We start from the raw sequence: 21,643 nt of genomic DNA, 5'->3' as shown, positions 1-21,643 counted from the left end.
TCTTGAGTTGCTCGTATTGATTTGCACATAACAAGTGCTCAATAAATATTTATTGAGACTGAATGAATGAAATAAAGAAAATAGTCTTAAAGATTTTCTCACAAGCAACATTTTCCATGCTTGAACACCAGCTGCTGTAGGGTCTCCCATTTCAACTGTGCAGTCTTATAAAGATGGCATTTGTTACGTGCCTTTTCACAAGAAAATGCTTAACATAGGGCCAGGAAATGGACTTTTCTCTAACAATTATGTTCCAGTTGTTTTTATCTTTGTGCTGTTGATAAAGCAACACTATGACAAAACTGTGACTTAAAGTATAGTAAACCTAGATTTGAATAAATGACTGTGGCACATGCCTTACCATCCCTGTTTGGGCATGCAGTAGACAATTCTTATGTTCTGTCTTTAATTTAAACATACAATAGTTTACTTATTTTAATAGATTTTATTTATTTGAAAGGCAGAAAGACACAGTGAGAGAGAATCTTCTGTCCATTGGTTCACTCCCCATATGACCACAACAGCTGGAGCTGGGCCACATCAAAGCCAAGAGCCAGCAAGCAACTCAATCCAGGTTTCCCACATGGGTGACAGGGACCTAAGTACTTAGACCATCTTCTGCTGCCTTCCAGGGTACACATAAGCAGGGAGCTGGAATCTGGCATGGACACAGGACTCAAATGTAGGCATCTCCAATTGTGTCTTTTTTTTTTTTTCTTCCTAAAAGATTTATTTATTTGAAAATCAGAGTTACAGAGAGAGAGAGAGAGAGAGAGAGAGAGAGAGATCTTCCATCTGCTGGTTTACTTCCCAAATGGCAGCAACCATTAGGGCTGGGCCAGGAACTCCATCCAGGTCTCCTATGTGGCTGTAGTGGCCCAAGCAGTTGGGTCATTTTCTGCTTCTTTTCCCAGGCTGTGAGCAGGGAGCTGGGTCCAAAGTGGCATAACTGGGACACAAACCAGCACTCATATGGGATGCCAACATTGTAGTTGGCAACTTTACCCACCAGGCTGGAACACCAGCCAGGCACTTGTGTCTTAACCACTGCACCAAGTGGTATTTTAAACATACTGTTAGGAAATACAGTCTAAACCAGCACATTATTTAACAGTGTTTTTTTTATATATATATTAAAAAAAAAAACACAAAATCCAAAGAAAGGAATCAGGAGACATAAAATCTATTAATCTTATAATTAATGTTTTGAAGTTACAAATCTCTTGAAAGTCATTAGTTAACATTTCTAAACCTTTATGCCTGAACAATTCTTAGCAGATTTCCCAGCAACTTGCCTGCCCTCTACCTCATCCCAGCCAAAGTGGGGAGGAGGGAAGATCTCAATACCAATAGTTACAACAGTTGTTTTTGGAACTAAAAACAGGAATTTGCAGCATGCACAAATGTCTGATTTTGTTTCTTGAGCTTCCCAAAGACCAACATCATACTGAGGCGATTAAATTGTTTTCTGAAACTAAAAGGAAAATCATACAAAATTAAATATTTTTGTTATTGTTGGAAAGCACTTAACTTTAGATGATAAAAAAATTCTTTTGCTGAGTTTTTATACAAAAGGGGGCATAGTAGTTATAGCCATAAGGAATCAAACTGTTTCTTACAAGCCATAATATTTGCAGGAAGAAAAAAACTTTACATAAGCCAGGAATAGTTTCTCTAACATGAATACAAAGGAGAATGTTATAACTGCAGCCAGGGGTTTGTGCTTCACCACTAAAGAGTAGTGCTTGTCTGTGTCCTTAATTAAGTTAAAATACTCAGTTCAACTTGACTAACGGGCAATAAAGTTGCAAGGAAGCGTGTTTAGTTTCAAAAATTTGTTTACCACTTTGTAATATGGTTTAGATTTTTTGTTCCAGAGCAGGAAAAAGAAAAATCATGTTAATTACATTGAATAATAACTTATTGATAATGTGGATCATATTTATATTTTTGATGTTATTTTTGTTGTCAGAGAAGGTATAGGGCTGTTTTAGAAAACGTCATCCTTGGGGCCGGCACTGTGGTGTAAGTAGGCAAAACCACTGCCTGCGGTGCCAGCACCCCATATGGGCACCGGTTGGAGTTCTGCTGCTCCACTTCCAATCCAGCTCTCTGCTGTGGCCTGGGAAAGCAGTAGATGGCCCAACTCCTTGGCTCCCTGCACCCACATGGGAGACCCAGAAGAAGCTCCTGGCTTGTGGCTTCAGATCGGCCCAACTCCAGCTATTGTGGTCATTTGGGGAGTGAACCAGCAGATGGAAGATCTCTCTCTCTCTCTCTCTCTCTCTCTGCCTCTCTGTAACTCTGCCTTTCAAATAAATTAATTTAAAAAATGTTACCGTATGGGGACAGGCTTCAGCACAGAGGATAAGATGATATTCCATCCCATATTGGAGTTCCTGGGTTCATTTCCCTACTGTGCTTCCAAGTCCAGCTTTCTGCTAATGCACACTCTGGGAGGGAGCAGCTGGTAGCTTGCATTCCTGCCACTCATGTGAAGGACCATAGATTGAGTCCTGGGCTCCTGCTTGGGCCTGGCATAGCCCCAGCTGTTGGGTGTATTTGGGAAGTGAACCAACAGATGGAATATCTCTGTTTCTTTCTGTGAGCCTCTCTGCCTTTCAAATAAGATAAAAAATAATTTTAAAAAGCAGAAAACAAAATGCCATGGCAACCTGAACTGAGATAGTCCTGAATTTTCTAGACCGTGTTTCAAATTTCCTAATATTATTTTAAAGTTCTCTGTCAGGTAAGATATGAAAGAAGATGAAAAAAGAAGCTGTTCACATAAATAACTTTGGTCTTAATGCTCTAAATTAATAAAATAATAAAATTTATTTTGACCTTGAGTTAGCATGATTCAGCTGTTAAAGGACTATAATGAAGATGCTCTTCTGTATTTTCTAGTTCAATTTCATGTCAACCAGACCAATGTGAACCTAAATACAAGTACACTTTTCCAATAACAGCTGTCTGTTTGTAGCTCATTATCTGTTCTACTTCTGTATCTATATCTCACTGTCTTACTCCCAACCACAGGAAACAGAGACCTTTTGACAGAAGTGAAAAATCTCATAAGTACATTTTAATAGTTATTTATTTGAGAGACAGACACATGGAGTTGCTATCCACTGATTCACTTCCCAGTTGCTCACAATGGCTGGAGCTGCAAAGCACCAAAGCCAGGAAGTCAATCCAGGCCTCCCTAATGGGTAACAGGGACTCAGTCACTTGAGCAATCGCTTCTGACTCCCAGGGTCTACACTGACAGGAAGCTGGAGTTGGAAGCTGAATCAGGAGCTGGAGCCAGTTATTTCATGAACCCACTCTGGTATAAGATACAGGTGTCTCAACTGACATCTTAACCTCTAGGAAAATGTCTGCACCTGTTCTTAACTTTGAAGGGAAAGTAGTACCTCTTGACTATTTCTAGCTTCTGGTTTTAAGTTAGGGGGTGGGAGGGACTTTTATTTTTTTACCATTTCCTTGAAACCATGTTATAATTTAGGGATGGGGAAATCTTTTAATGCCCTATTTCAACACCCTGGGGGTGTCTTCCCCAAGCTTTCCTAGGGGAGAAACTAATAACTAGCAAAGTGTGGATCCGCTTTGTATCTAACAAATCCCTTGCTAAGGAATATCAGGCACACAGAAATGATTAAACAGATTTATAGACTCTAACATATTAAGTGAATTCCATTTAGAATTTGGAAGGTCATCATGTATTATTTTATAATGAGCGTGCAGGCCCTGCTTGATTCACCTAATGGAATATTTGATAAGGGGAAAAAACTTCCATTGTAATATAATTTCTTATTAACATTTAGTCAAACAATGAAATGCAGCATTAAGCATGCTCATAACAAAGTATATTACAGGAGTTTCCAAAGTCATTGCTGTGGGTTTTTTATTTATATTTATATTGCATACATCCTTTTCAGGAAAAAAGAAATGAACATGAAACTTAGATTGCTTACATGTTCATTCTTCCAATCCTTGTTAGGGAAAAATTCCTTTATTAAAGAGAGGTTGTGATTATAAATGCTGCTGGTAATATGCTTTGCCTTTGATCTTCACCACCTCTAATATATCCTCTTTGGGAACCTTGAGTTTTCATCACAAAATTCAACCCTGTCTGTGTCCAACAGAAAGAGGACAGAATAAACAGATGAACTCTGTCTTGTACTCAAGTAACATTTCATATATTCCTTTATCATTGCATTCATCATGCTGAATTATAATTCTTTGACTTTCTGACTATACTTTATACTCATGGGGACAGGCACCACATCGTATTTGTCTTTATAGCTCAGATACATGGCACAGATTACAGAATATATTAACTATTTGTTAAATGGTTTGCATTTGCTACATCATCTTTTTTTTTGTAACTAAGATAAACTTTAACTTCAATGAAGATAAGATGCAAGTTGTAATTTCTAATTTTCCGTCAATCCTAAGACTCTCTCACTGAGCTTCAACAATAGATGATAGAATAGAAACACTGGAAACAATAGAAACACTGGAATGGAAGGACACAAATATCAAGTCTTTGTGCTGCACCTGTTAAATAATGGTGCAAGCCTCTGAGGCAATCTTGACTTTATTCTTGGTAATCAAACAAGAGCCTGATGCAAGCCAAAGTCGTAAGGAGAATAAGAGATGGTTGGGGGTGGGGAGGATATTATTAAAATCAAGAGGCATCTTAGCTGATTGTGCAGGGATTATTAACCCAAAATTCTGTCAATTTTCAGAGACAGAGCACATGAGTAAGGGAGGTGTGGGTGGGCAGAGGATGTGGAGGTGGAAGCAGTTAGAGTACAGCCAAGTCGGGAGATTTCCTAGGGGAGTATGAATCCGGAGCGTTCAGGATCAGGCTGGGCTTACATTAAATCTTCCAAAGAGTATATAGCAATTAAGAAAGCAGAGGATTAAGTCTGGAGAGCACCAAAATGATAGGACAAAGTACGAGAGACTCCTAATGAAGAATCAGCAGAGACATAGAGGGGAAAAAAAGGGTGGTGTCCCAGAAGCCTAGGGTAAAGAGGAGGAAGAATGTCAAGGTGACAGAAAGTTTATTCTTCGTATTTATGGACTTGGAGGTCTGTGATCACCCTTGTGAGGGCAGTTTTAGTAGAGTAGGGCCTTGGAAGCCAGATTCATTGGCTTGAAGAGCTAATAGAGGTGAAGAGACACTGAGTAGATTTTACTCTTAAGAAACCTATCTTAGGGAAAGAGAAATAGAGTAGTAACTGGAAAGTGGGTTTAAATTCTAATCAATACTTAGTTGATTTATGAATTACAAAAACTGTTGATTTATGAATTACTTGAAAAGAATCTACCAAGTGTCAGGATCATGGAAGAAAGGTATATAAAGGTCCGGTGGAAAAGGAAATGTCCCCAAGTGGGAGAGGAATTTATTTCTGTGAGTCCAGGTCTCTTCATTTATAAATGGAAATAATAATACCTTCCCTAGAGAGATGTTGAAAATGTTAGTGAAATAACATAATTTAAAACATTTTGAAACAAAGCACTATTCAAAAATAGATTACTCTGTGTATTATCAATTCCAGCTTATTATATTGACCTAATACCTGATTAGCCTCAATCTTGGTCACTTAGTATTAAAATCAGTTATGATTAACCTTATCATTACAGCCCAGAAGTCATGGCTTAATTTTCTTTTCTTGGCAATGGGATATATTCTAATGCTTCTGGTGCCAGATAACTTCTTATCTGTTTAATTCAGTTCATCAAACTAAGTAGCATGCACAGAGGAGATCAGAGGTGCTACCACAGTACTTGTGTACGGATGCACTGCCCATCAAAGCTCTGGAGGTTACAACTGTATGAGTCCGCCAGTTGAGAGGTGCCAAGTTATTAGCCTGCATGATGCCTAGGAAAGTAAGGAAGGGCTGATGTTTCCAGTCTTCGGTTTGGTAAGGACCCCTCATCTCCTTGGAACTAGAGTAGCAAAGACATCATGTGACAGAAATACCTAGAGCTAAAGTTTGGTGAAACCCTTGTGCTCAACTTTTTGTGATACAAAAGTTAATTCTAGGCTCTGGTATGATGAAGTAAAATTACATTGAAAGCCAAATAAAAATCTTACTGTTCTAAAGGAGAGTGGTGCCACAGCTCCTGGTAATGAAATGAAGGAGGTGTTAATTTGGGGGCCATTTTCTAAGGTGTTAAATATAGATTGTAGCAACATAGAATCTAGATGATTATGGAAACTGCTTTACCGAGTTCCCCTTTTTTCCCATTACACAAATTCAATTAAACCTGTTTGAACAAGAATTATAAAAACAGAAATTATATCCTATTGGTTAATTATTTCCTTCTTTAGAATGAATGTTATAATAGAAGCAAGCCACACAATTAACAGTCTTCATTACTATTTCTTTTCACTTACACATTTACTTGGTAGTCTGTGTCCTTCCACAAAGGAGCTGAAATGACTGTTGCTATTCATTTAATGTGTTTTTAATTCATAACACATTACTCAGGAGGACCCAGTTCTCTTAGAAATTAAATGTATGTTAAGTATTTTTGCTTTAAAAATTTTTGAATTTATATATTAAATTTAAATCTCTTATGAAAGAATAACAAAAGTGTAAATAAGTTCTCCTTCAAAGACACAGTTTTAAATCCCAACATTTACACTTCTGTTTCTGCTGAAGTTAGGGATTGGGGACTTCAAATAAAATTACTAAAATAATAAATACCCATAAATCCTACCATCAAGCTTGTTGGGAAACTGAAAGTCAGTTTCAATGTCTTCAGACAGTTCCCAGCTCATCTTCCTTTCCTCCTCTGTGCCTTCACCCTGGTCTACCCTTTATTTTTGCTCTGATATAAGCACTTTACCCTTCTGGTCAGATTTGAAGATCCTGGGAATTAATTCTGACCTGGAGCACAGTTGTGCTTGATCTGTGCTTAGTTCAGGTCACATGTTTTTCCCATCTATCTATGAATGATTTTTTAAAAGCACTAAATAAACACTCCTTTATTAACAGAATCAAAACATCTGACTTGCTTTTAAGTGATTAACCAACTGCAGTGAGCCATTCACTCCCCCATGAAATCACGGGAAATGGAGAAAAAAGAGGGCCATCTTTTCTAATAGAAGTTGCTTAGAAGAGATTGGTCTAATAGACACAAGAAAGAAGGAAAATAAGGCCGGCGCCGTGGCTCAATAGGCTAATCCTCCACCTTGCGGCGCCGGCACACCGGGTTCTAGTCCCGGTCGGGGCGCCGGATTCTGTCCCGGTTGCCCCTCTTCCAGGCCAGCTCTCTGCTATGGCCAGGGAGTACAGTGGAGGATGGCCCAGGTGCTTGGGCCCTGCACCCCATGGGAGACCAGGAAAAGCACCTGGCTCCTGGCTCCTGCCATCGGATCAGCACGGTGCGCCGGCTGCAGCGGCGGCCATTGGAGGGTGAACCAACGGCAAAGAAGACCTTTCTCTCTCTGTCTCTCTCTCTCACTGTCCACTCTGCCTGTCAAAAAAAGGAAAATAAAAGGCAGACTGGTCATTTCAAAATGTGTTCCTTATAAGGTGGGAACAGTGACAGATAATAATAGGAAAATAACTGATTCACATAGGTTACTTCAAGTTCCCTTTTTTGCATAAGGATCAAAGCAGAGGAAACTTCATTATCATGCCCATTGAATCCTGCCTGTTTGGGTAACATGGCTATTACTATCTTTGCAATTCTGGTTTTTTTGTTTGTTTGTGGCTTTGGGGGGGCAATGTTATCTTCAGCTTGTAACTGTAACATGAGTGACGCCATTTTTGTTTTTAGCCTTGTCTGTTGGGGTTCAGTGCAGAAGCCTGGTCCCAAACAATGGCTTCTTGTAATTTTTCTTTAATGACACATTATTAACCCCTTTCATCTTCACAACACTACTGTAAGATAGAAATACTATTAATCTCGTTTTACAGATGAAGACACTGAGAAACAGAGGTTAAGTAACTGGCTCAGGGCTGCACAGCTCGGGACAAGGGTAGCAATCACTTGAACCAGAGATCTGGTTCAGATTCACTACCCCCATCCTTTTAAACCGTGACTTCATGGTGCCATCTAGATCAAGGGAGAAAATAAATTTAAATATATTTTGTAATTAACAACTCAAATTTCTAACAATAGGAAGTTGATTACAACTTAATAAGTATAACTTAAGTTGTACTTAATCAATTTATAGGGTCTATGCACAGAATGTAAGTCTTGAGAGGCATTGAAAATGATTAGATATTAATCTATTGACATAAACATAAATTTCTTCTTATTATTAAATAGAAAAGATTTTAATGCTACTTATAATGTGACCAAACATTTGAAAACTTATATGATTCAGGGCTAAAACTGAACACATAAGAAGCCCTCATGTGCTTGTAAGTCAGAACAGGCTACAGAAACAGTCATATTATCGGGAGTGCATCATTGATCGCTGTACTTTTCCCCCACCACACCTGGATATATATGGCTTCACCCATCTCCTCTACTCAGACCCCTCTGGCAGCTGCCACCAGTCCATCCCTGGTGGCCCTTGACATGAATCTCCTTTGTCTTTTTAGTATTTGCTCTCTTCTATTTCACTGCCAAAATCTGTTCACCTATTATTTTTTCTTAGTCTCTCCTGTTTTGTAGCTCATTTTTTTGTCTGAACTTGTGTGTTCCTTTTTTGGCACTCTTCTTGCCACTGCACTTGTGTGCTAGAGCCTGGTTTGCTACTGCTATTATTACTCTTACATACTCTCACCTTTTCTTTTTCTATTAGATCATTCCCATACACATAGAAATTTGATTTAATATCTAATTGTTTTAAAAAAGGTTTTTCTCTAGATCCTGCATTCCTGTCCAGCTACTGCCTCCCTCCTTTTTTTTAAAAGAAAAAAAAAAAACTTACTGTGTCATTACTATTATTGCTGGTATCATTTATTCACTGAAAGACTTCCATTGGGGGTTGGGCATGGCGGCACATGGAGTTAAACTGCCACTAGCAATGCCTTCATCTCGTATCAGAATGCCAGTTTGGCTCCATCCTGGCCTTCATATCATACTAGAGTGCCAGTTTGAATCCGGCCTGCTTTTGATCCAGCTCTCTGCTGATGCTCCTGGGAAGCAGATGGCTCAGGTGCTTGAGTTGCTGCTACCCACATGGGAGACCTGTATAGAGTTCCTGATTCCTGGTTTCAGCCTGGCCCAGTGATGACCATTGTGGCCATTTGGGGAATGAACCAGAGAATAGAATCAATTTGTCCTTCTCTCTCTTCCTCTCCCCCTCTCATTCTGTCACTCTATCTGTCAAATAAATAAATACATGGAAATGTACATAAATAAATAAATAAATCTTTTAAAAAAGATCGAGAGTCAAAATTACAGAGAGAGGTGGGGAGAGAGAGAGATCTTCCATCCTCAAATGGCCACATTGGCAGGTGTAGGAAGGGGCAGGGAGCTGGGCCAAGCCGAAGCCAGGAGCCAGGAACTTCCTCTGGGTCTCTCAAGTGTGTGCAGTGGCCCAAGTAGTTGGGTCATCTTCCACTTCTTTACCAGGTACATTAGAAAGGGAGCTGGATTGGACGTGGAGCAGCTAGGACTCAAACCAGCACCCATATGGGATGCTGGCACTGCAGGTGGAGGACTGCTTTCAGCTTTTCCCCATTCAATGTGCTATTGGCTGTGAGTTTGTCATATATAACCTTTGTTATGTTGAGACATGTTCCTTTTTTTTATTTTTTTTAACTTTTATTTAATGAATATAAATTTCCAAAGTACGACTTATGGATTACAATGGCTGCCCCCCAATAACGTCCCTCCCACCCGCAACCCTCCCCCCTCCCACTCCCTCTCCCCTTCCATTCACATCAAGATTCATTTTCGATTATCTTAATATACAGAAGATCAGCTTAGTGTACATTAAGCAAAGATTTCAACAGTTTGCTCCCACACAGAAACATAAAGTGAAAAATGATAGATGATTTTTTAAATGATGATGAAATCAGATCAGACCTATTGTCATGTTTAATCCCAGTGAGAGTCAAGTTGGGAATTGATAATTTCTTTCTTTTTTTTTTTTTTTTACAGAAGATCAGTTTAGTATGCATTAAGTAAAGATTTCAACAGTTTACACCCCCATAGAAACACAAAGTGAAATATACTGTTTGAGTACTTGTTATAGCATTAAATCTCAATGTACAGCACACTAAGGACAGAGATCCTACATGAGGAGTAAGTGCACAGTGACTCCTGTTGTTGACTTTACCAATTGACACTCCTGTCTATGGCATCAGTAATCTCCCTATGCTCCAGTCATGAGTTTCCAAGGCTATGGAAGCCCTCTGAGTTCTCCGACTCTTATCTTGTTTAGCCAAGGTCATAGTCAAAGTGGAGGTTCTCTCCTCCCTTCAGAGAAAGGTACCTCCTTCTTTGAAGATAGGTTCTTTCCACTGGGATCTCACTCACAGAGATCTTTTTGCCAGAGTGTCTTGGCTTTCCATGCCTGAAATACTCTCATGGGCTTTTCAGCCAGATCCGAATGGCTTTAGGGCTGATTCTGAGGCCAGAGTGCTATTTAGGACATCTGCCATTCTATGAGTCTGCTGAGTATCTCGCTTCCCAGAGACATGTTCCTTCTAATCTGTTCAACTTTTTTAAAATGATCATGAATAAATATTGAATCTTACTTAAATGTCTGTTTGCATCTATTAAGATGATCATATAATTTGTATCATTCATTTTGCTGATGTAATGTATTACAGTGCCTAATATAAATTAATGCATGGTATCCTGTTTTATAAACTGAACTCCTGTGAATTTGGTTAGAACTCATTTGTTCCCCTAAACTTGATTATTTCAGAGAACACTTTTTAAATACTCATTTGCTTGAAAGTCAGAGTTATAGAGAGAGAGAGAGAGAGGAGAGACAGAGAGAGGTCTTCCATCTACTGTTTCACTCCCCAGATGGCCACAGCAACCAGGGCTGGGCCAGTCCCAAGCCAGAAGCCAGGAGCTTCTTCTGGGTCACCCACATCGGTACAGGGGCCCAAGCACTTGGGCCATCTTCCTCTGCTTTCCCAGGAGCATTATCAGGGAGGTGGATTGGAAGTGGAGCAGCCGGAACTCAAACAGGAGCCCATATGGGATGCTGGTGTTGCAGAAAGTGGCTTTACCCACTATGCCACAGCACTGGCTCCTCAGAGAACATTTTTAAGATCAATTCCTAGTCCATTGAAGACTTTTGGCAACTCCACCAATACAATGATGTTTCATAGGAATCTATAGAAAGCTTCTAACTGGTTTCTTTTTTTCCTTTGATGTAAGTTTAGCTGTAGTGGGAAATAGTGTGCAATTAGAAGAGCTTTGTCCCCGCTGCTCTAGTTCTGATCCAGCTCCCTGCTAATGTGCCTGGGAAAGCAGAAGAAGATTACCAAAGTACCTGGGCTCCTGCACCCATGTGGCAGACCAGGAAGAAGCTCCTGGCGCCTGGCATCAGCCTGGCTTAGTCTTGACCATTGCGGCCATGTGGGGAATGAACCTGTAGATGGAAAATCTCTCTGTCTCTCTTCCTCCCTCCCTCTCTCTCTTTCTTTCTCTCTGCTTCTGCCTCTCTTTCTCTGTAACTCTGACTTCCAAATAAATAAATAGATCTTTAAAAAAAAAAAGAGAGAGCACTAAAACTTTGTGTCTTCTCACAGAAGATTGCCTGATCCAAATAGCACATTCTAGAACTAACATCAAGGAGTCCAGTTTCTTTCACAGCAGGAATCACCTTCTGGCTTCTTAGCTTCATGGTTCTAACTTCTGAGGTCCCAGACTTTTGAATTTATTCAAATACAAAGGTGACACTTTTACAAGTTTGAGTGTATATGTGTAGTTAGAGCTGTCTTATCTAAAAGTAATTTGAAAAATTATAAATAATGACAGCTAGCTATTATGCTTAATGTAAGTAACTTGCAGTTCGAAAGAGGGAGGTATAATGTAATTAATTTCAATTACATTTGATTCTGTTTACGAGACAGCATTTGATCATTTTAGTAATGGTATTTAGGAAATTGTATGCACCTTGAAGTGCAATATCACAGTTATGTAGAATTTACCTTAGAGAAGGGTGATTACATATCTCTCAGATCATTTTCTGTCTTCTCCCTTTCAGCTTCTAACCCTTCCTTCTTCCACTGTGTCACCTCCTACTAGCTAGGCAACTTGGATATATTGATGATATCCTTTTATTTGTCTAAGATTCATAAAGCTATTAATAAGTTAGATTTCTTTATAAAAAGTACAGCAGATTTAAATCATCCAACAGCATGTACTATTTAAATTTTTTGTAATAAAGTGACAACTTTACATTCAATTTTAGTTTTCAAAATTTAGACAGAGATGTTTACCAGTATTTAGCAATAGTTTTTTCTGTTACAACCTGAAAAAAATTGATATTAGAAAGGTTTGTATTTTTCCCTCACCTTCTATTTTATTCTATATTTTCATTTTAAAAAAGCTGGTATATTTTTATGAGTATTAAAAGAAAACATTTTATAGGAAATCACTATTTCCCATTAATCTGTTTAACAGACTGAAGTTTGTGAGCATTTAACACATTAGTGCTGGGGAAAAAGGAGAGACCATTAATGTAAAAGTAGTACTTAGAGGTACTTTTATGTAAAAAGTAACTGAAACATTACTATGGCATTCTTACCTCCTATCATGAGCCTCCCCATGAACTGACTCATATACTTGGCTTTTAAGATAAAAACTCTCCTATGGGGAAATAAAAATCTAAAAAACATTCATTTTTTAAATCTGGGAAGTTCAAAAGTGAAACCATTCCTTTATCCATAAAGAAAAGCTTCACCATTTTGATTTTTTGTTGGGTATTTAAAGGCATTCTAAAAGCCTTATCTTCAGAACTAACTATATTTAATGCAATATGCTTAGTCACAGACCATTTCTTTAAAGCATGAACAGTCTTCTTTTCACTGACATTGAATTTTTGCATCTGATTTTCTATCAAACCTCTTCTTCCAGTGATTGTTATTTCATTAGCTACTTTCCCACTCTTCCTTCAAATTGTTCTTTTGATTCAACTGTGCATAAATTATTTACAAAGTGATTGTCAGGAAGATGCTCCATGAATCTCTCTTTCCAACTGTGCATGTAGCTCTCTGAGATGAGGTCAGAGTCTGGGGAAGTGGGGGGTGGAGATGTTTTCCATGATGTTTGTAGTTCCCCAGCAGCTGGCCCTCAGTAAAGCAATCTAGCCTGAAGCTGCCTTTGCCGGTGGCCTTGAGCTCACAGTTCTGGAGTTCATGGCCATTGATAGGATGGTGGCTTCAGAGAGCGCTACCCTGAAGATGCATGTTTTTATGGCTACAGAACCGTTACATGCCTCACCATAAAGGAAAAAATGTCCTCTAGCAAAGATGGTTGTAAAGAAAAACTCTGTAAATATACTCTACCCCAGTTATTTCCATTATGAAGCCTCACTTTGTTCCCAGAAGGATTTAAAGTGATTTGTAAGAATTTGTATAACTTCAACAAGAGAACGTAAGTTTTAAAATGAAAGAGAATAAGAACAAGGGTGGGACATAGGGCCAAGAACAAGGTTTTGAAAACTTCCTAAAATAATGACATCTGATGTGGATAGGTCAGTTTAGTTCTAAAATATATAATATCACCCCCCCAAAAAAAGTCATTTGTCTATGAGCATTTTGGAGGGAGGTAGAGAGGTCGGGGTAAAGTGTGAAAATACAAGGCTATCTGGCCAACTCTTCATTTGGCTTCATGTAGGATAGATTTTTAACATATCTGGAATAGAGAACATCCTGGACCTTGTGTTCTCAGCACAATCTTCCTCAAATATTGCTCTGTTGGGGCAAAGCACTCATAAATTGTGGAACACATTGAATTAAAAATCTATGCAGGTTGACTTGCCAAGAGCAAAACTTTAAAGTTTTTAAGCTGTCTGTCTCTTGTTTCTTTTATGTAAGCTCAAAAGATTCGCCTATTCTTGCTGTTTCTGTTTCTTCACTTTACCCTCATTCCTAAAACCACTCTAATCTGGCTTCTACCACCACCACCTTAGTGAAGCTGATCTTGCCAAGGGCCCCACTTAAATTTTACTTGGGCCCCAGCAGCCTTTGGAATTTGGCTGTTCTTTCCTTCTTAGAATAGTCTGTGCCCATTGTCCTCCTAACACCACACTTCTGTAGTTATCTCCCTCTTCTGTGGTCATTCCTCTTACGTGTCCTCTGTTTCTCCTTCTCTGCCTGACCATTCAGAGCAGGTGTTCCATGGAGTTCCATTCTAGTGCTTAAATAAAGCCTTCGGATCTAAGAGCATCTACAAAATTGTTGACAACATACAGACCAGCAAAAGATCTTTCTAATATTTCTGAATCCCTTATGTGTAAAATTTCATGAAACAACATGAACAACAGCAGTAGTAGATATGGTGTGTTGGCTTCGTCATCCTCTGTTCAGAATTCCTTCTGGTGTCCTCCCTTTATTGCAGACCTTGGAAAGTTAGAAGCCGTATTTCCTGACTACCTAGTAGCCAGGGATTAGAATGTGATGGTTACCTCATCAATCATAGATACTCACGTGAAATTTGAATTTGAATCTGATTTAATAGAAAAAGAGGCAGCAGGGCTGAGGCATCTGCTTAGTTGTTTTGAGGGTCTCATGGATATTATGTGGCTCTGGAACCAGTAGTTCTGGTGGTGGTTTCCTGATGCCTAGACCACAATTAAAAGTAGTGTGTTCATAAATGCAGTGATTTCAATGGCAGGTTGCTAATTCCCAGAAGTTCCTCTAATAGGATTGTCAAGAAAAATAGTCCAAGGCATTGATTTGGGTAATAGAGATCGGGGGTATATTTCATAGAAATCTTGGTAAAATCAGGGTATTATCTAGTGGAACTGTAAGGAATTTTCTGTAGGGGAGTGAACCTTTGGTTGATTTCCTTTTGACTAGGCTATTTTACAACCACATAAAGTAGAAATTTACTTATAGCAGGCTATTGAAAGGCAAATAATTCTTGCACATGGTGAACAACAATTTTTTCTGGTACACATGACATGCAATGGATTTTTGCCCCGAAGAAAAGATAGCCTCAAACATTATTTTCTATTGCCCTAAAGCTATACTGTCTAATATGGAAGCTACTAGCCACATGTGGTTTTTCAGCTCTTGTACTGTAGCAAGTTTGAATTGATGCATGTTGTAAGTGTAAATACAAAATACATACCAGATTTTAAAAACTCAACATGAAAATGTATGTAAAATCTCTCATTAATTTTATTTATCAATTATTAGTATTGGTTATATCTTAAAATAGTAATTTGTATAAATTGAGTAAATGATATTTTAAAATTAATTTTACCTATTTTTAATTTTTTAAATGCGGTTCATGGAAAATTTTTAATTGCATGAGACTCGCATTACAGTTCTCTTAACTACTACTACTGTATGTAATTTTGACCAGTTTTGCATCTGTTAGCAAGCTGATTTCAGCATTCATAATTGTATGTATATACAATCTGTGTGAGTGTGTTTGTGTAAATTCTCCTTGAACAAGACTTAATATCTTACAGGTTCCCTCATTAAATAATTCATAAAATAAAATCTCTGACATGCATCTTTTTATGTTTGCTTGAGAATCACAGCGTTATACTTTTTATTTTAGCAGCCAGTGCTGTGGAGCTGTTCTGAAAGACCTGGTGTAAATCTGTTCTTTCAGTTCTAATGACCCAATTCACTTATTAAATTCCATTCTAAAAGAGCTAAGGCCGTTTTCATTACCTGCTACCAAACTCAACTGACAAAATAGCTAAAAATGCAGTGCTTACTATTTTCTAGGTGCTGTATTAAGCACTTCACAAAATTATTTCATTTAGTCCTTTTTTTAACTCAAAATAGGATGATTTTAATAGTTCCTCTCTATACACAAATATTTGCTACTTTTGAAAACTGAAATAGCACATCCAAAATTTTTTTATTACATTTAAAATATTTGAAAGCAGAATATCCAGTTATCCTACCCTAGCGAAAATATCCAGTGTTTTTATATTCCTTCTCCACAAGTTACTTTGCACATCAGTTCTTGGTGCTGGATTTTATGTCATTGACTTCAGTATACTAAAACACCCAGGAATACTTGATACATTGATGCTTCTTCTCTGTATCAAATCAAAAATAACTAAAGTATATTGAAACTCATTCAAATATGTTCAAACTGTAGATTACATATAAGTTACTGATATCAAGGTAGGAAGTGACATTACAACTCATATCATAGGTTATCTAAAGTATTGATATATAAGTTTATCTTAGCATAAATAGTTTTCTCTGTTGCATAAAATTACTAGCAAGAACAGTATAAGTCTAAACTGACCATTTGTCATAATCTTTTTCTATCCTAGCATTCTCCAAAGGATCCCATCCATGACTGAGGGGGTAAATGCAGTGACACCTGAAATGCTCACTTCCCAATTCACTCTGAACTCAACCATAAGATCACTGTCTCTGTGTTCTTGTTTAACCTGAGAATCTGTTCATTAAGAGTGATCTCAGTTTTACCAGCTCTTCTCACTGTTCAGATAACAACGTTTGTGCTGCTCTTCTTTTGAGCATCTTGAACATCGTTTTCTCACCTCTGTTAGACTGTTAAGGTGGATCTTCTGGTACAGGGGAAAGGAATTTAGTAGTAGGACTGAGAGTTAACATTTCTGGATGGACAGAATGAGAGGCTGAATCCTGAGAATTTTCTTCAATAAACATTCAAGAAGACTCTGGGATCAAGTTTGGATGAAGCTTTTGTGGTGGATCCATAGCAGTCCAAGTTACAGCTCTTAGGGCGTTTGGTATCTCATTTAATCCTTGTAACAACTCTATGAGATAGGTGATACACTTGTACTATCCATTTTACAGACAAGGCACTTAGAGTTTTAAACTCAACTAGGGTGTTCAAACAGAAAGACTAGCTGGATTCACACCCAAGCATAATGATCCCAAAGTCAGCTTCCATTGCCACTGTAATAGCACCTATCTTATTTCCAGTCTATTAAACAGAAATAGGAACTTAACTGTCACTTGGTTGACCTAGAAGCTGTGGTATGGTTGGGAAGCAAGATTTTTTTAAAGACAGAGTTACAGGAAGAGAGGGAGAGATGGAGAGAAGAAAAGTCTTCCATCTGCTGATGCAGTCCTCAAATGGCCATAATGACTAGAGCTGTGCCCATATGAAGCCAGGAGCCAGGAGCTTCCTCCAGGTCTTCCATTTTGTGTAGTGGCCCAGGCACTTAGGCCATCCTCCACTGCTTTCCCGGGCCATAAGGAGGGAGCTGGATTGGAAGAGGAACAGCCAGACATGAACCGGTGCTCATGTGGGATGCTGGTGCTACGGGCAGAAGCCTAGCCTATTACACAACAGTGCCAACCCTGGAAGCAAGATATTATAGTTATGCCCTGCCCTATTTTCCCAGGTTCTCACAATCCTGGGTGTAGCTTTATGTCCAGGTAGCTCTGCAGACTCTCACCTAACTGAGAAGGTTAAATGACATACTATTTCTTACTGTAGCTGGCAAGTACCTCTGCCAAGACTGAGAGGGTTTTTTTGTTTTTTTTGTTTTTAAATTTTTTTTATTTGACAGATAGAATTAGTGAGAGAGAGAGAGACAGAGAGAAAGGTCTTCCTTCAGTTGGTTTACCCCCCAAATGGCCGCTATGGCCGGAGCTGTGCCAATCCGAAGCCAGGAGCCAGTGCTTCTTCCTGGTCTCCCATGTGGGTACAGGGGCCCAAGTGCTTGGGCCATCCTCCACTGCCTTCCCGGGCCACAGCAGAGAGCTGGACTGGAAGAAGAGCAGGCAGGACCAGAACCCGGTGCCCTTATGGGATGCCGGCGCCACAAGGAGATTAACCAAGTGAGCCATGGTGCCGGCCCTTGTTTTGTTTTTAAGGATTTATTCATTTTTAAAGGCAAAGACAGAGAGAGAAATCTTCCATCCACTTATTCACTCCTCAGATGCCCAAAACAGCTGGGGCTAAGCCGGGCCAAAGCCAGGAACCAGTATCCCGATCTTGGTCTCCCATAGAGGCAGCAGGAACCCAAGCACTTAGGCCATCATCTGCTGCCATCCAGGTCTGTCAGCAGGAAGCTGCATTGGATACATAAAGCAGTCAGGACTCAAACCAGGCATCCCCAACAGCAACATAACTTGCTGTGCCACAATGCTCACCCCAAGACTGAGAGATCTTACCTGCGGAATTGTACTAGAAATATGTTTCTCTTGGGCTCACGGAACTTGCCAACAGACCATCATCATATTAGGTAAAGGCAGAGAACATTCATACTGTAATACCACTGGAGTGCTTAAGCATAATGCACTTGTATTAGGTGAGTTACACATATTCTCTTTAATCCTTTCAGTAGCTCGGTGAGGAGAGTAATAGTCTGATTTTTAAAAATAAGGAATCTGGAGCCCTTGCTGTGTCATAGTAGGTTAAGCCTCCGTCTACAGCACCAGCATCCCATATGTGCACTGGTTTCAGTCCCAGCTGCACCTCTTCTGATCCAGCTCTCTGCTTATGGCCTGGGAGAGCAATAGAAAATGGCCCAAGTGCTTGGGCCCCTGCACCCACATGGGAGACCTGGAGGAAGCTCCTGGCTCCAGGTCTTGGATTCGGCCCAGCTCCAGCCATTGCAGCCATTTGGGGAGTGAACCTGCAGATGGAAGACCTTCTCCTCTGTCTCTCCCTCGCTTTCTCTGTTACTCTATCTCTCAAGTAAATAAATAATTTTTTTTAAGAAAAGATAAGGAATCTGGGTCTCAGGTTAATCATGAATGTCCTGGGATGCCCTGGATAATCACTGTACTTCATTAATCATGGGCAGCATCTCTAACAGATATTTTAAGCATTATATAAGAATATTGTGGGGCTGGCACTGTGGCATAGTTTAAGCTGCCGTCTGCAGCGCTGACATCCCATATAGACTCCAGTTTGAGACCCAACTGCTCCAATTCTGATCCAGCTCTCTGCTATGGCCTGGGAAAGCAGTAGAAGATGGCACAAGTCCTTGGGCCCCTGCACCCACATGGGAGACCCAGAAGAAGCTCCTGGCTCCTGGCTGCTGGCTTTGGATCAGCCCAGCTCCAGCCATTGCACCCATTTCGGGGTGAACCAGTAGGTGGAAGATCTCTCTTTCTCTCTGTCTCTGCCTCTGCCTCTCTGTAACTCTTGTTTTTTTTTTTTGTTTGTTTGTTTGTTTGTTTGTTTTTTTCTTTTTGGACAGGCAGAGTTAGACAGTGAGAGAGAGAAATGTCTTCCTTCCATTGGTTCACCCCCCAAATGGCCACTACGGCCAGCACACTGTGCCAATCCAAAGCCAGGAGCCTGGTGCTTCCTCCTGGTCTCCGATAAGGGTGCAGGGCCCAAGCACTTGGACCATCCTCCACTGCCTTCCCAGGCCACAGCAGAGAGCTGGACTGGAAGAGGAGCAATGGGGACAGAATCCGGTGCCCTGACTGGGACTAGAACCTGGTGTGCCAACGCTGCAGGCAGAGGATTAGCCTAGTGAGCCGCGGCACTGGCCTCTGTAACTCTTTCAAATAAATAAATATATTTTTAAAATATCATTACAACATTTGTTTTGATAAAAGGAAGCTTATGATGCTATTTGCCCAAATATAAGTGAATAAGGAACTTGTTAAAGAAAGAGGAATCTCTTGGGGCCGGCGCCGTGGTACAGTAGGTTAATCCTCAGCCTGCGCTGCCAGCATCCCATATGGGCGCCGGTTCTAGTCCAGGCTTCTCCTCTTCCAGTCCAGCTCTCTGCTGTGGCCCAGGAGGGCAGTGGAGGATGGCCCAAGTCCTTGGGCCCCTGCACCCGCATGGGAGACCCAGAAGAAGCTCCTGGCTCCTGGTTTCGGATCAGCGCAACTCTGGCCATTGCAGCCATCTGGAGAGAACCAACGGAAGGAAGACCTTTCTCTCTGTCTCTCCCTCTCACTGTAACTCTACCTCTCAAATGAATAAATAAAATCTTAAAAAAAAAAAAGAGGAATCTCAACAACATTATTTACTATCCTTCCATTATTAATGCTAGTTTAAAAGCTTGAAATATGCAGGCAAGTCAATATTTTCCAACATGCATTACATTAGCTTTTAATTCATTAGTTGTCTTTTCCTACTGTCTGCTCTCTTGTCATGGTCTACATTTTTTACTGGTGCTACAGTGATAAGCGAAAGCATCGTGCTGCCCCACTTTAGTCCTAGGAAATATAACCACTATGAATTATTGATAGTGTTGGCTTTCTAGTGCTTTAATTTCGCTTCTTTGTTTCAGACAGGGGTATTAGTTAAATGGAATTTTTTATATCACCCCAGGAGCTTACTACATTTTTAGGAAACACTGACTTGAATTATAGAAAATTTCTGCCTGTGATGGATTCTCCATGCGTTCCACTTCCCCACATCCTTGCTCAGTGATAGGTTATTAGGGCAGTTTTCCATTGGAGCTCCTAAGGGCACCTGGTATTCCACAGAGGTGCTCAACGTGTAGCTGAGGGGAGGGGCACTAGGGGATGTCTGCCCATATACACAGCCCCCAACCATTCTCTTTCTTCAGAGAACTTCATTTGTTTGGGTGTAAGCATTAAGCATGTGTACAAGATTATATTAAAAGGACTGTTGTCTTTTAAAGGCTGGAAAATCCTGAATTAACACAAAAAATACAACAGTATTTGCAATACTAAGAAAAAATATCTTAAGTGTTTTTACACACTGTGTCTGAGCATATACAGCCGTCCACTGGACTTGATCCTCACAGTTGATGGGGCTTGAGGGTGGAGTTAGCCCTCCTGAGGTGTCCTAAAAACCACCCTGAACTCTGAAGGAAACCAGGTACCATGTTTACTTGTATGATGAGTAAACTCACAACCACAAGAAATGCAGTAAGATTTGGGAGCTGTCAAAAATAAACCAATTCCACAGTAAATTTGGTTCAGATTATTTTTCAGATCCATAGACCTCCCATATCCTTTAAAAGGGTGAACATTCTTTTTACCTGTGTTACTTCATAGGGAACTACCATGAGTAAAGTACTTCATTTTCTGTAATGAAAACAATTATTAAAAAGTGAGTGAGGGTTTTGTTTCATGTGAGATTAAGTCAAAGAGGTAAAAGGTCATGCTCAGGGGGATACCCTTTGTGTGGACAATGTAGGACCCTAAAAGTATCCCTCTTTCCATGTAAAGAAGCTGTTGAGACCTGTTATGACCTGTCACACAGGTGACAAGGTGACAAAGACTCATTCATTCACTGTGTGTTTAGTGGGTACCCACTAGCACAGGCATGGAACAATATGTTGGGGATCTAATAGTAAGACCCTGCCCTTGCCTCTTAGAATTTGCATTCTATTGTGGTGGAGGCACATAATGAAAACATAAGTAATTACATAAACACAGGCTTACAGAATGTGGTAATTGTCATGCACACAAGGCGGGGAGGGGGGTCCCATTTGGGACAAAGAAAAACCCCTGGGAGGGCTTAAAAACCTGTGTGTTTTAGAAGAGGCCACAGCTGGCCTCTGATGGATGCCAAGGCTATAAATGTGTGGTACTTAGTGTATTTGAGGGCTAAG

General features: G+C 39.9%; 1 protein-coding gene across 6 annotated transcripts in view; it reads left to right on the top strand.

Moving 5' to 3' along the window:
• The window catches only part of ACYP2 (acylphosphatase 2), a 340,256-nt gene that overhangs the window by 304,279 nt on the left and 14,334 nt on the right, over positions 1 to 21,643 (top strand). Inside the window, exons 4-5 of one of the 6 annotated variants that reach the window (XM_089327658.1) lie at positions 16,424 to 16,457; positions 19,825 to 20,059. The exons of the other annotated variants lie outside the window; for them this stretch is intronic. Of the exons in view, the coding sequence (XP_089183784.1) occupies positions 16,424 to 16,457; positions 19,825 to 20,016 (226 nt within the window). The 3' untranslated portion in view covers positions 20,017 to 20,059. Of the gene's footprint in view, positions 1 to 16,423; positions 16,458 to 19,824; positions 20,060 to 21,643 lie in introns of those variants that run through there. 6 annotated transcript variants of the gene reach the window in all.

This window comes from Oryctolagus cuniculus, chromosome 2, assembly GCF_051225735.1.
Source record: "Oryctolagus cuniculus isolate XC-2025 breed Fujian yellow rabbit chromosome 2, ASM5122573v1, whole genome shotgun sequence".
Classification (NCBI taxonomy): Eukaryota; Metazoa; Chordata; class Mammalia; order Lagomorpha; family Leporidae; genus Oryctolagus; species Oryctolagus cuniculus.
Note: the sequence above shows the minus strand (reverse complement) of the source record. Positions and strands in the feature narration are given on the sequence as shown.